At 38.6% G+C, this 15,711-nt stretch overlaps 1 protein-coding gene across 1 annotated transcript in view; it reads left to right on the top strand.

Moving 5' to 3' along the window:
* Positions 1–15,711, top strand: part of rabgap1l (RAB GTPase activating protein 1-like) — a 108,403-nt gene that overhangs the window by 12,707 nt on the left and 79,985 nt on the right. The window contains 6 exon segments of the mRNA XM_018695300.2: positions 8–74; positions 399–501; positions 3,110–3,276; positions 7,884–8,013; positions 12,440–12,533; positions 14,253–14,403. Coding sequence (XP_018550816.1) covers positions 8–74; positions 399–501; positions 3,110–3,276; positions 7,884–8,013; positions 12,440–12,533; positions 14,253–14,403 — 712 coding nt within the window.

Below are 15,711 nucleotides of genomic sequence, written 5' to 3'. Positions count from 1 at the left end.
CCTTTAGGTGTTTTGGGATGCTGCTGAGTCCAGGACAGAAAGTCTGCAACAGTGACATGCATCTACTAGACATGGTGAGCAGAAACTGACTTTGCTTGTTTTATTGGTTAGATACAGTATACAGTTCATAATGATGTTTGAGAGTAGATCACATGCCTTTTATATGTGGAGAATAGGCACCACAATGATTTATAAAAACACTTATACTTAACCTTCTTTTTTGGTTAGTTGGTTGACTAAGCATATTCAGAGTTTTAACACCTGTGCACTCGCTAATGGTCACAAACTTAATTATTATATATTTATTTATTTAAGTCATGTTCAAGTGACTTGCAATTTACAGTGTATAAAATAAAACTGTAACAACAACATAAGCCTTTGGATAAATCTGTACACAGGAGTCGATGGGGAAGAGCTCTGATGGGAAGGCCTATGTTATCACAGGAACATGGAACCCCAACATGGCAGCCTTCCAGCCACTGAATGAAGACACACCTAAAGGTGAGGACTAGGCCTTTGACTTTGCAGTTCTTACACTTTTAAATGAAGTTACATTTTTTTAGCTATTGAAAATGTTTTCAGAGTAATTGGGCAGTTAGTTTTGATTTGTGGTCTGTCTCAAGTAGAATTTAGCATTCCCTGTTAATTGGCTGTTTACACACATATGAAAGAGGAATTATTTCCATACATTATTGTCACAAATGTGATGGAGACCAGCACAAAGCTCAGGTCATGTCAGCGAAATCATGCAGTGCTTGCAGTGGAGCTTGGATGTGATAATTGCCTTCCTCCATTCTCTAACATAACTTATAGTCTTGTGCCTGGCCTTGTGACGCCTTGCTTGTCAAAGCTTGGCATATTTTCACACATGGAAGCGTGAACATGCTGCGTCAGGCAGCAGAGCCAAAAGAGCTATGGACACGTGTGATAAATAGAATTAAAAGCAGCATTGTGAGGAGATTATTCTTACGCAATTCACTTTGCTGTCCTGTCTTATCCAAGTATTTGGGTTGTATACAATTTGACTTTTTGTTCTGTATGATGAAGCTTCTCTCAGTTCAAGTAGATAACGGTGAAGTAAAAACTAATGGATTATTCTATTATACACACAAATTATATATTATATATTGGTAATATATTTAGTTGATGTAATACTTAAGACGTAGGCAGCTAAATGTAGTTATTAAGTTAAAAAAAGGGTTTATTGATTTAGTTAGAACTGTTTATCGACATCTAGAACTTGAATTTAACAAAAACATAAAATGAAATATTCATGGTTTAGATACTCAAAAATATATTTAAATAATGTAATATTTTATTTACGTTTTTAAAACAGAATTGCTGCCTGAAATTTGTGTGGTGTGTGTGTTCATAAATCAGAGTGTACTCAGATATGTATATTGGAGTTGAGTAAGTTGTACCTGCAAACAGGCCAATTAAATTGTCTTTTAAAAAGGATGCAGTCATGTTCAGATGGGATCCTACCAAGTCAGTGTATCGGGGCAGAGAGCTTGCCTCACTAAATCCATTACACCTAACAAATCAGACGACTTGGCAACTTGCTGACTCGAAGGCTCAGAGAGTTTGACTTGAAGGTGGATGGCAGGTCTGTCAAAGCAGTCTAGCTCATGGGAGTCAGGCAGCGTAAGACCTGACTAACTTCAGCACACACGCACACGCATCGCACTGTCTTACTGGCAGAGAGAAATCTGAGATCCTCTGAAGTGGTTGATAGTTGTTACACATACTTTGTAGTTACATTATTTATTAAACAGAAATACCATCTAAGAGTTTGAAGCAAATCATGAGATTTATGAGAGTTAATAGTTTTTCATAAATTGTTGTTCATTCCCACTATTGTGATGTAGAACTGGTGGTGATTTTTTTAAGTGGAGGTTTTGAAATCAATTTACTTTCCTCTGGATTATTGTGGAATTTCCAGCTGTGCAAGTAATTGGTTAACAGACCAAAAATGTTTTACTTGTTCGAGTTCTGGTGAAGATGTGATAAAAATGGCTGCAAATTGAAGCTCTAAGAAATCTTTGTCCAGAATGTTCTCATATATTCTCTATAATTGAGCTGTCTTTTACTGTATAGATGCTAATTGATTCCAAATGATATTGTTTTAATGTGACTTGCAGGCTGTGATGTCAAACCTGGGGCTCCTGAACCATCAAAAGAGATGTCTTTATTATGTCAAAAAAATGGAATATTAGTGCCAAGAGTGTAGCAGTTCATTGCTACCTGAAGCTGCAAACAAGTCTTTTACATCCAAAAAACATTTCTCTAAACAAGCAGACATTATCATAATTACTGTATATTAAGATCTGGGTGCTTAGTTCATGGCCTTCTACATGTTGTTTAAAATAGTAAAACTTCAGCCCCTCTGTCCTTTTTCCCATTTGTTTATTCCTCCTTTATGATTGAACTGTCCCCAAAACAGGGGCATTAAGTGATTTGTTAGTTTGAGGCCCACATCTCTTTGTGTATGAAGGTCTTATCTTCAGGGCGCACCTAGCAGGATAATCATGTTATCTAAGAGATAAATTTACAGTATAGACTCCATTTGTAAAGTTGGAGACACTAAGGGTATGTCCTAATCCACTAGGGGGTGTGACATCCCTACAGGATACATGATATTTATTTTCTGCCTTCCGGTAGAAGCCAATCGGATGAATAGCGAAATCTCTTCAACCTACAGTCACATATATGGAGTTCTGTGTTCATTGTGAAGTTAGATTGCTTTATTAGCTGTGAGTATTTGTTCAAATAGAAAAAATAATAAATATTTTTTTATTTTCTGGTTTTGGTGCAGACTTAGTGTATACCAGCTTTCGGCTGGTGGACGACTCATAACCTGGTTACACTTTGAATTCTCTTAAAGGTGCAATGCACTCAGAGCTGTTTTTCATTTGAGTCTAACTCTGTAATTTAACCTTTTTCACAGACAATAGGTAAATGGGCTTCATTGACTGAAGTCAGTGTTCCCTTTTATACAGATTGATGATTCATATGAAGTAAAAAGAAGGAACAAAGGAGTCTCTCATAATGACTCCACAGTAACCTTGCTTTTTTTCTTGTTTTGCTCTTTCTCCTTGGTGTGGGCCAGATAAGCAAGTCTATATGACAGTGGCGGTGGACCTGGTAGTGACTGAAGTGGTGGAGCCAGTTCGCTTCCTGCTGGAAACTCTGGTCAGGGTCTATCCATCAAACGAACGCTTCTGGTACTTCAGCCGCAAAACCTTCAGTGAGACCTTCTACCTCAAACTCAGACAGGTATTTCTACAACTATTAAACCTTATAGTACCTGCATTTCTACTTGTTCATACATGTTCAGTTGTCTGTTGAAACCACAGTCTGTCAGATTGACCAACAAAGGAAGTTTTCTGTATTTTATTCTGATTTTTGGTTAATTCTTTAATTTCAGTGCCAGTCTGTGCCTATTGCCAGATCGAGACAGTGGTGGAATATAGACTAACTATCAGTTATCGGAAATGACAAAGCTTTTTGAATGAGTGTCAAAACACAGAGCAAACAGTTCAGTTACTACTACCATATGTCTTGGATACTTCAGGCATATTGTTTTGTTAGTGTATTTGTCAGTTCAAGTTGGTTGGATAACTTATGGTTAAGCTGTAGATAGTTCCTGATTGATTGCTTGTACAGCTAGATGCTGTAACAATATATTTCATGGGATTTTATGCCAACTATTAATAATAATTTTGACAGTTGCCTAATATCTCTTGGGGAAGTAGATCATTTTAAATCTGTAAACAGGACTACTTTTTGGTCTGTGAAGTACCCTATCTATGTTTTATTTGCTGTATTAACCAAAAACAGACTTTCCTGTCTGGTTGTTTATGTCAGCAGTTTGTCAATTATTTGTCAAGAAAACTTTTCCAAAAAGTTGTCTATATTATCATATGTATCAGTCACCATAAAAATCACATTCATTGTGATTGTGAATATTACCCATATTGACCACCTGATTAGCTGGTTTACTGAATAATTTCAGTTGCATGATCAGGAAGACTAATGTTTGCCTCGAAGAAATTTTAGTTTGTTTGCATTCAATCTGCTTTGTTTACTGTAGTTTAACTGATTTCTTAAAACACATTTGGTAATGATTTATTAATGCTCAAAACAAAGAAATAACACCTTCAATATTTATGTTAGTGTAGGTAATGGATCAACAATCCATTGTGATTTTCACTCACTTACAATAGGATGTATATTGTTTTACATAGAGGTACAAAAGTAATGAAATGACTAAATGAACTGAGGCAGTCTAGTAGAGTCCCCTTGCACCGCAAGATGTGAGCCATACTGGTTTGATTTTTCAAGGTTATTCAAGTCAAATAAAGTTCATTAAAATAGCCCAGTATTGCATATGTCTAAAAGGGCTTTACTGCCCACAACAGCATTAGTTCCCAGCCCAGCCCAGGCTTCTCAAAAAAGATGAGGGAAATGTGGAGCAAGTGGATGGACAGCTTGGAGGATGTGTGGAGTGGAGGAGGAGGTCAGAGCGGGCAGATTGGAGGCGTATTTGTGTGTCAGTGACCAGTCAAATGCTGTACCCAGGAGAACTGAAACACTTGGTAGTTGTAAGAGCTAAAGATATGTGCTGAAAGATGCAAATATCTCATCAGCTGACTTTCATCTCTCTCCTTCCATCTGTGCAACCCCCACTTTTGCTTCCACTTTTAGTGTTACTGCGTCTAATTTTCAAGCTGGTGCATTGATTTTCAACATGTTACTCCTTCCCCCTGCTATGCCACAGTTTCTGCAGCAGATCTCTTTGTTGTATAATATATAGGATGTAAGGTTGTGTGCTCTCTCCTTTGCATGGGTCAACATTCCACTTATCCCTGATAATTAACAGAAACTGTGTTAAACTCCATCTCAAATTTATCTTTTGAGCTGATGTCTGAGAGCCGTATAATAGCAACCACAATCCACTGATGTGATGGATGTTGTTGATGCCAACAGATAAACTGTATCCTTCCTGTATCTTACCATTAATGTCTAATGGCAAACCTCACACACCCTGAGATGTTTGCCCTTTTGAGTTTCCTCACAACTTGTCTGATTAAAAAGTGCTGAGATAGAGTGGAGAATGCACATTCACTTACCTCCCACCAACACAAGGACACCCATCCTGAGCAGTTGCTGCAGGTACTTAGAAAAAAAAATACAGTTAAGCTGTAAGCTTCTTCTCCCCTGTTAAAAAGCAGATCTCCTTTAGTAGGCCGTGGGGAGCTGGCAAAGCAGTGAAGTGTGGGGAAGCTTTGGATTGTAGGGAGCTAATAAGAGGCTCTGTCGCATTATTGGTGTGTGGGTAATTAACAGCGGCGGTCTGACTCGTCCGCCTGATTGCCTCTGTAGTTATCTCCTCAGTAAATGGAAGAGTGTTGGACTGGTGCTGTGGTTAAGAGCTAATTAAAAGATAATATTGTGTGGAGGTTTTTGTGAAAGATGGCAATCGCAGGTGATACACACACATATGAAATAGGTAGTTCCGTTGTCTTATTTTGCCAAAAACTGTCATTAGCCAGCTAAAGTACCAAGGACTAATTGTGTGTGCCAGCCTCTCAGAATGTTTTCCATGTCTTTGTTACTGGAAAATGTATTCGGTGTCTGCTTTACCAGGAAACAGACCTGCCATGGCTGTGGGCTAGATCGTCTTTGTCAAGTCCAAATTGATTTCAGTCAAGTTTTAAGTTAAGACTGGGACTGAAGAGAATATTGTTTACATGTCTCTCCCAAAGTAATAATTAGGATATAGGAGTTTCTAAAACATCAACAGTAATTTAATGTAAACATAAAATATCTGCAGGGGCCAAACACACACAAGTGAATGCTCACATTTCTTTCTCTGATGCCAGGAAGAAAAACAAAAATCAACAAAATATCAGGAAAATATATATATTTTTTCTGTTTAGATGAAAAAAGCCTGAATCACCGTTAGTAAATGGGACCAACTGCAATTAGATCACAATGATTGAAAATTGCCTTGGAGGAGAAAAATACCTGGTGATGTTACAAAGACCCATTAACTGTTAAGGCAGTCCTGTTTTGTGTGGTAAAGTGGGATTCATGTCACAGAATAACATTTATCAGAGAGATGTTCTTTATATAAACAAACAATGTCTGGTAATTCTTTCCTCTTATGTTTTTCTTATTATAAATCCACAGTCGATGATACTGTGTTTATGCAGTGGGCTTGCTATGGCCCAAATTTCTGTCACAGTATTATCAGTGTTAATAATTCATTGTATAGGGTTAACAATTCACTGGCAGAGGCCATAGCAAAGCAAATGTGTTACCTAAGCTTCCTCAGATTTTCTCTAAAAATAGGCTAGGCTTGATATTCTCTCCCAATTTGTGCTCTCATCACTGACTTGAGTTAGTCATTAGACGCCATGCGAGTGGGCAGATCAATGCAGCTCATTGATCCATTCTACCAGGTAGAGGAGAGAGACAACAGCACTACAGTAATTGAATAGACCAGAAATAAACATCAGTAGCTTATGACACTCAAGGTCAAGTCTGCTGGTGTCTTTGTTCTCTTGTGCATTTCTTTAGTCTGTTATGGAGGATTTAAAGAGCAGTTTAAGCTATACTATGCAATTTTTACACTCCTGACCTCAAAATGAACTTGTTGCTGTGATCGTTGATATACTCAATCAATCAATTTAGTCAAGCTCTTATGGCTGATGTGTTAGCCAGTACTTTAGTAACTGTACCTGCCCAGCAAAGATAGAGCATCCTATTTAGAGTCAACTGGTTGGATGTAAGTCCAGTCTTCACTGAGTGAACTATAGTACCTGTGTCTCTTTGGCTCTCTAGATGTTTGACTCTGATAATGGTTGTTAATTTGTTAATTGAATTATTAATCCATTGTTTATTTATTTGAGTGTATGGTTCCAAAACAAAATTTCACACAAAATGCACAATGCTTAAATGCAGTTTATGACTGTTTAGACTTTTTTGCTTCATTCATATATATATATATATATATATATTTTTTTTTTTTTTTTGTCTCTTTGCATTTTCTTACTCATACCATACCAGTCATTGTTTTGCACCTGCACAGTCAGCCTGTGTGAGCTTGTTAGCTGCTCATGACTGCCCAAGGTTTTACATGGCTTTTCTTGTTCACCCCGGTCACTTCCACGAGGTTGATGGCTCATAAATTGGATCGTAGCTGCCTCTCCACCGCTGATGGTAGTGCTCCTCTACTAGTTCCATATACTTGGCTCTTTTTCTTTTCATTGGTGTTATCTGATGAGACTGCAAGCTCTGGCCTGACCAGCTGCTTTGTCGATTCAGACAGTTGGTCGATGTCAGGTCTAGGGGTGGTCATGCTGATTGCCTTCTTGAGATTGACCCCCAACTGCCAGTCTCATCCTGACATGTGTAGGTATTCTCTCTAAAGCTGTGGCAGCTGTCTGTCCTGGACAAATGGGAGTAGAGGCTCTGCTGATTGGAGGAATCAGGTCAACTTGTTAATATTATACTCTGGCTTCTCACTAACTGTCCTGAGATTAAAGGGGCTGACAGTCTGCAGAGGATCTTGATTTTGCTGGCTGCCATCTCATTGTTGCCAATTAATAGCACTTCTGTCTCAGCCACCTGGTTCCTGATAGTTGTTCAGTTGGTCAGATTGTCAGTTGTCTATGAATTCCCTTTGCGTCCTTTTGAGTTTACATGGGGGGAAAATAAAACAAATCTTGATAATATTTACATTTGTCAGAAACAAACAGGACAACAGAAAACATAACTTATCAAACCTGTTGATCAATTTGATGTTTTTGAAATTTCTTGTGAAGAGACCATAAGTCTGATCGTGTGTGTGTGTTTGTGTGTTTATGTGTATACAGCAGGCACCAGATAGGGTGGGTCAGAGTGATGCTGTCTATGAGGTGGTGAGTCTTCAGAGGGAGGCAGAGAGAAGCAATGAAATAAGAGGACGACAGGCCTCGCCCACTGAGGAGGAGGAGGCCGATGAAGGTATGGACCTATCTCTCTCTTTTTCTCTCCTGCTCTCTCCTTAGGTGCTCAGTTTCTCCTTCTCTTACTGTTTGTTAAATTAATGTTATACAATAAGTAATAGAAATACCACAGTACACAATCATTAGTATGTAATACTACTAAAACTTGAAATCTTTGAAAAGCCAGCCAGGTTTAGTCTCTGTCTCTTTACATCAGTGATAAGATGCCAGAATTCTTTCTTCCATATTCACACACAGGCACACACACATGCCATAACCCAACATAATTTGTCTTCCCAATCTTGCTTGATTGAAAAATGCAACGTTGCTTTGTGTAGCACCATACAAATCCTATATTGCCTCAATATCTGAGAAAAATGGGACTCTCCCTTCTGAATCTTCAGAGGCATCAAAAAGAAAATAATTTATTTACTACAAACAGCTTCTTGGAGGAAGAATTAGCTTTACATTCTATATAACCAGCAGTCTTTTTTTTCCTGGCTGGCATGAACGCCTCATCTAAATGAGATCATATGTCCAGATATTCAGTCTGAAATAAAGGTTTACCAACACACACCATCACTGTGTGTTTTTGTCCCAGGGCCTGGTCACAAACACAAATGTGTAGTATTTATGGGCTGACATGAATCAACACTGAAGTTTAATTTTGTTTAGGCACATAAACATTGGCAGGGATGTATGCACATGTGTGTTTGAACATGTGTTCATGTGGGTTGTGTGTAGGTGAGTGTGACAAGGCGTGTGATAACAGCAATGTGGATAGATTGCGGGTACTCAGTTTGAGAGTGTGTGTGTGTGTGTGTGTGTGTTTCACTGTAGCCAGCAATGCAGACAGATTCTCAGGGGTTTTGGATAGCTGTTTGTGTGATTATGTATGTGTATGTATGTGCTTGTGCGTCAAGCATGAGTGGTTTCGTGTGGATCCCTGCCCAGTCCTGTTGGGGCTTGATGGCTTATTGCACTGCAGTGTCAAAATCCACATGAATAAATGATCTGCCTGCTTAGGTCAAGCAGACCTGACCATGGAAAGTTATTTGTTTAGATCCCAGAAATTCTTTATTTTCATTTTTAATTAATGACATTTGTAACCAGCTGGACACTGCCAGTTGTTAAAATCATTCAGAAGTTACTTATCAACCAAGTTGCCTGTGATGTTATTGCCTTGTCATTGTCTTGATTAATACTGTGAATCAATTAAATTTAAAAACAACCAGTTTAGGTGACAAGCCAGCACAGTTAATGTTTTCCTGCCAATAATAGCAGCTTTGCCAGAGGGGTGGAGGCAAAACAGCACTAACATTATCAGCACCAACTCTGGCTGTTAGACTCCAGTGGTTCCCAAACATGACCCAGTTTCAGGCCACTAATATAAACAGGACTGGCATTTCCACCTGACCACTGGCTCCGTAGTGCAGGTGTCGCAGATTAGGCCTGGCCACAATTCAGACTGCACGCTGCATGATAATGCTGGTTTGGATAAAAGTGAACATTTCTGTTTTCATTTAGCTGTTGGTGTATGCGTGTGTGCACATCCCTGTTTCAGTTCAGAGGATTTTCCCCATCCAGGTTTCACAGTCTGTGAAATAATGCTAACAGCAGTCAAATGGAGATCATCCCATTGACTGAAATATTTTAATGAACAAAATCTGCATGAAATGTACTAAATCACTGTATTATTTATTTTATATATCCAAATACAAAGAAATAGCCTTGGTGGATAATACACAGGTTAATTAGTCCCACCTACGAGGGAAACTGGTAATATTTTAACAGGATACAAAAGCCTGCCGTTTTCTGGTAGGACGATCAAAACACTGCAGTGGAGTATTGACCTCCGCCCACATGAATGTGAGGGTACACAATATAAACCTTGAAAAAAACATCTCTTATTCAAAATGAAATGAAAACTTTTTTGTAAAAATGCTTTTATAAATTGTGACTGCAACATCATTGAAGGCTCATCTTCATTTTATTGTGTCGCCTTTCTCTCTCTATGCCACTGTCAAGTTGTCTGCTTTTTTCACCTTGGAGCGCTAAAATGTATTAACAGAGTAGGAGGGGAAAAAAGTGTCTCCTATGTCTAGCTGCCGACTCGCCCAAAGTCACGAGTCAGCCGCCAAGGCTGGAGCTGACGGCTTTCAACTGGCACCGTGGGAGCCATTCACAGGGCTTTTTCTATAACGCCCCTCTCCTCCCCCAGAGCTGAAAATTGGAGGCGCTCTGGGCCGTGGAGCTGGGGGTCAGCCTCATTGTGTACAGAAATGAATACACTCCCAGTGTAGATGCCACCGCTGCGAGCACACACACATTCAATTCATGTCAATGTTTTTTTTTTTTTCTTGGAAGCTGTAGATGTGGAAAATAGGCCTGAAGCTGAAAATCTCTTTTTTCCTTTGCTTTTCCTTTCATAGCATGCATTGTAATGGTTACTTATTGTGTTTCTGTTACCCTCTCTTATCCACACATGCACGCGCACACAATTTCAGTGTGTTCCTATTTTATATACATTCACACAGACTGTGATCATACACCGCATATGTCCATAGAGTCATATGCGGTGCTTTATAATTTACACCTGGAAACGTCCTGTATCTGCATAATATAACAATTAAGAGGTAAAGGGTGGAAAACAAAGTGCAAAACATAGTAAAGAACATTAAATAAAAAATTAAAGATAAAAATAAAAGTGTTAAAATAGCCATCTTTATGATGCTAGTAGGGGATTTCTGCTTGCTTTCATGTAGACAAAACCAATCCACTAGTGGCTTCAGCATCACAGAGATCCTGTTTGAAAATAATCCTACAGTGAATACACAGCCCCTCTCCAGATTAAAAGGTAACAGTAATGGCCCTCATCTTCACAGTTTCTTTCATCACCTGGTAAGTTGGCAGTGGCATTGGACTCGCGCTTCCTCGCCACGTGGCCTCAGCCAATCTGAGAACAGAGGCAGCAGCTTTGTGCTGGGTCTGAAACATTTGAAAGGGCTCATCAAGCATTTATAAAGACCTGAAAAGCTCCTGCTGAGCCTGTGAGGATGTATAGGAGCAGCAGTGCATTGAGGATAGTGGCTGTGTGTTCTAGAGGAAAATGTCTTGACTCATTATTTAATGTTAAAGTCTTGGTAAAGGCTTCAGTGGGGGTGAATGATGCCTTTTAACACTTTTGAGGGCTGTTGCTGTTTGGTTTTGTTGTTGAGATGTCAGTGAAGCCTAATGCCATGTCCTGAGAAGTTCATTGCCACCACTGTGCTTTTTAATGTTTATGTCAGTTGGTGAAAGGAGCTTTTAAAATGTAAAATTCAGCTTCATTAAACCTGCAGACACCCTAAAAGAAAGATTGCTGTACTGTAAAATTGTTAAAACTATGGCAACACCCACAGTATTTTTACATCTAGGCAACCAGGATGTCGTGACATAATTTAGTCAGACAAGCTTTGTTTTTCCTCAAAAGTCATTTTTGTAGTAAGACTTGTTTACAAATATTCCCAGTCATCTTTTGCAGCTTATGGAATAGAATGAAGAAAATGATACACCAAAGTGCACTGACAGTGTCATGTGTCTTGTAGTTGTGTGGTGTTATTGGACTTTGGACTTACACACATACTAATAATTAGTGTGTCTCAATATCATACTGTAAATACAGATTTTCTTTGCCTGTTGTTCATGTTACCGTATTCTCTGGGTAAATAAGGTTGCTTTTTATAGAGACATCCAGTGTCTGTTTATTTTGTATTTCTAAACCAGGATTTATATAGAAAGTGCTTTGTCAACATCCATTTTAATTTGAAACTTAGGGAGAAGGTGAATTCTGAGATAACCCTGCACAAAAAAGACAGTGTGTGAGTCACTCTTAATATCCAGTTTTATTTCTGTGTTTGTCTTTTTTTGAGTGTTTAACACCTTTAAACCTTGGTTTCTGTGTGCTATATATATAGACATACATGGTGCTACAGCAGTAATATAAACAACATACCGTGTGAATCTGTGTGTGTGTGTGTTTGTTTCAGTGGGCGGTTTCTGTGTGGGGATCAGTTCATCTCTCCAGCAGCAGAGCAGGCCAGACAGTCAATTAGTGCTTCTGCATCTAAACACAAGTGGTTCGCTGTGCTGATTGCCTCTTGTCTGCCTCACGAACCGCCAGACAGAGGAGCAGTAATAATGGAAGGTGTAGGCACTGCACAGGCACTCCTGCCTCCATTTGACTGTGTGGCATCAGTATTAACAAGTTTTAAAATTTTCAGTCTGGAAACTTTAGGTGACCTTCATCAGAACTGCTAAAAAAATAGGTGAAACATCTTTAAGACTAACCAACGTGCCCTGTAAAGTTTTCTCATGTGGACAAAGGTTGCAGATGTTCATATCCATTCATTTATTGTATTCTCTAAATGTCTGTTAATATCTGGGTGTGTTTGTGTTTGCTGCAGATAGTGACAGTGAAATCTCCAGTGGGACAGGAGACGTTTCCAAAGACTGTCCTGAGAAAATCCTTGAGTCCTGGGGAGGAATCCTCAACAGATGGTAAGGTTTCAAAATACATACATAGACTCAGAGTTGTTGATATTGCATATGACAAAAACATTTACATCAAATGAGATGAGGGAGAGACATCTGGAATCTACTGAGAGATATAGAAACAGAGTACAGCAAGATAGGAGGAGGATGTGAGACAAGTTGGAAGAGAATCTAATGATAATAATGATGTGCAGACATTCACAATAAGTCACAATTTAGCCCCAAGTAAAAAAATTGTTTCAAGAGCCACATATACCATTGACGTTTTTTATCGAAAGCCTAGAGTTTTCAATTATACTAAATATGTCACACTATATTTTTCACAAGGCATTTTGAATATTTCAATTATTTGCAAAGTCCTTTAAAATACTATTAGAATCATAATGTGCTGATACAGAATTGGTATGAGCAGAAGCATGATATCTATCTAAAATTAAGGAAACCTTAAGTGAAATTTGATGGGGGAAAAAGTAAGACCTCGCAAGGGGTTGTACTTAAACATTGCCAAAAAAGATATACATGTACATAGGTAACTTGTGAACAAGTCACAGTATCATTAACTTCTAATAGGATACAGCAAAGGAAAGTGAGTATAAACAGAAAATTCATTACAAACTAGTGAAAATATACCATAGAAGTAATAAAAGCAGTCAGGTCAGACATAAATTTTAGCCCTTTAGTCTCTTCATCTTGTGTTATGACACGACAAAGTGATGTTGAAAAATAATTCGGGCCTACTGTACCTCATACAGACTGTGATTTACCATACAGGACTGGGATCTTCCCCATTATTACAGTTTGATTGTTTTATCATCCCAATTTGTATGGAAAGCAGTTTCCTTCAGATAACTCCATTAATTTGTCTGCTATAACACATACTGTCACTGTTCTAATACTTTGTGCATTTATAACAACCAGGCTTGATGCATACATCGGCATAATTAACTGAATAAAAGATGCTTCTGGCTTTTCATTTGATTTCACAGCCTGTTTTCTTGCTGTTGCATCAGCACAATGAAGTGAAGTAGTTTATTGGGAAATTGCTTTCATATGGCCTCAATAAATGCATTATGATGAGATTTCAAGCATCATTAAAAAGAGCTGACAGTGTGTTTTCAAAAGCAGGATATTTATTTCTCTCATGTGGGAGAATGCTAACGGCATGGCAACACTGCAGTTTATTCTCTAGACTATAGTATTGTATTCTGTGCTGTACTGAATAGCATTCTCAATAATGTACTGAATGGAGTAGGTAGTACTTAAATTAACACTGTAGTTAATAATGAAGTTTATCTGTAGTTGTCTGCATATTGTACTCAATACTATAGTTTGTGTAATTGTAGTACATTTAAGTGAGGCAGTGAACCTTGAGCTACTGTTAATGTGTGTTTTGCACTGGGCAGCTTCCATTGTAATTGTGTGCACCAGTATAAATGGATAACCTAGTGTTCAGTCAGCCTTCCCTACCTGACCAGAATACTGAAGAAAAAAAACAAATTTTCATTCTGATCTAATTATACTTAAACTGAATAACTAGGTTATTCTTAAGGAAAAAAAGTCATCATGTCTGTGCAATATCAACTGCCCAAATGTCACTGTTGCACCCAAAGAACATCATAGAAAAACAATCTGTCCAGCTGCATTTCAAATTAATATTTAAAATGGCTCACATGCATTAAATGAGATTATGAAATAATGCATTACTTTTGTGTGTGTGTGTATCAGGCATGGAAACCTGTCCACTAGGCCGAAGGGCTTGCCCTCATTGGTTCGCAGTGGCATTCCTGAGCCACTCAGAGCTGAGGTCTGGCAGCTGCTGGCTGGTTGCCACGACAACCACGACCTGCTTGAGCATTACCGCATCCTCATCACCAAGGTAAACGCACACACACAAATCAGGCATGGAGGCACCTGCTAATAACAAGTTGCATGTGCACATTTCTCATGCTTTTGTGTGGACGTATGTGAGGACAGTTAGGAAAACACTTTGATGTCTCACAGGTTCTACATGTGCTTACTTGTCATTTCATGAGTCTAGTGGTTGGTTAAGACTGTTTTGCCAATGGAGATATGAACCTTTAGCATATACACTGCTGCAAGTAGCTTTATCTTGCGTGTGGATGTATTTTTACACCACACAGTGGTTAACAATCCATTGGGAATCCCAGATACAGTGCAAACCTTTGTTGTGTTTTGAGTGGTGTGAATGATTATGATATCATGTCACTATGATGAAAATAAGTTTGGGAAATATTTGTCCTGATTGTTTCTTCTCTAGTTTGTCTAAGAGTACCTACATCACTGATACTGCTGTTGTCATTACAACTGTTCGTCTGAACTTTGTGTCATGCTGGAGAACACGCTCATTTAGCTGTGACATTTAAATGCACGCGGTACTTTCTCTGGACTATTACAGCTTGTGTTGGCTCTTTGACCTCCCAAAGAGCTTGCAAGAATTCAAAGTGAATTTTCGGACCTTTAGTATTTTACTGTTGGGTGTTCTTCAGGCTGTGCTCACATATAACCTATTTGGTGCAGTTTGCCTTTTTGGTGAGCTGTGTTGGAGAAATTGCTGTCATCGAACTGTGGTGCACCAATCCTGTGTGGAAAAATAAGGATTTGGATCTGCTGATGACTGATGTTGCTTTTACACCTGTAGTTCATTGAATTTTGTCTGAACCAACTTGGTCTGGTTCATGTTTACTTTGGCTTTTTCAAATGAGCCAAGAGCTGCAAGCATGAAGTCACATGGACTGAGGTAACTCACTGATCACAGTTTTGATGATCCTCCATCATCAGTGCTATATGGACTCACTTTACTTTCAGCAAATCACTTTTGTTCTTTTGTGAACCTAAATGTGCTTATTGAAGTTCTCTCTTGTAACAAAGAAATACCCAATCAAACCAGACAGGTTAGGTGTGACAGCAGCGAAGATTACTAACAACTCAAATGAATTTCAGTTTACAAGTAGTATATTTTCTCATGTTCTTCTTTAGAACGACTCACTCAACGGTAAAAATGTCACCCAAATTGTCAGGCAACCAGTAGTAAGGAGGCCATCGTCAAGGTTAATGGTTTAAGGTCAGAGCTTCAGAGCACAGAGAGCAGAGATGAGAAGAATTTTTGAGAAGACTGTGGCCCATTTTCAAAAGAATAAGTAAGTGAAATTCTGCTGTGGGAGTA

Source organism: Lates calcarifer, linkage group LG17, assembly GCF_001640805.2.
Source record: "Lates calcarifer isolate ASB-BC8 linkage group LG17, TLL_Latcal_v3, whole genome shotgun sequence".
Lineage (NCBI taxonomy): Eukaryota > Metazoa > Chordata > Actinopteri > Centropomidae > Lates > Lates calcarifer.
This window is presented reverse-complemented; position numbering and strand designations above follow the sequence as displayed.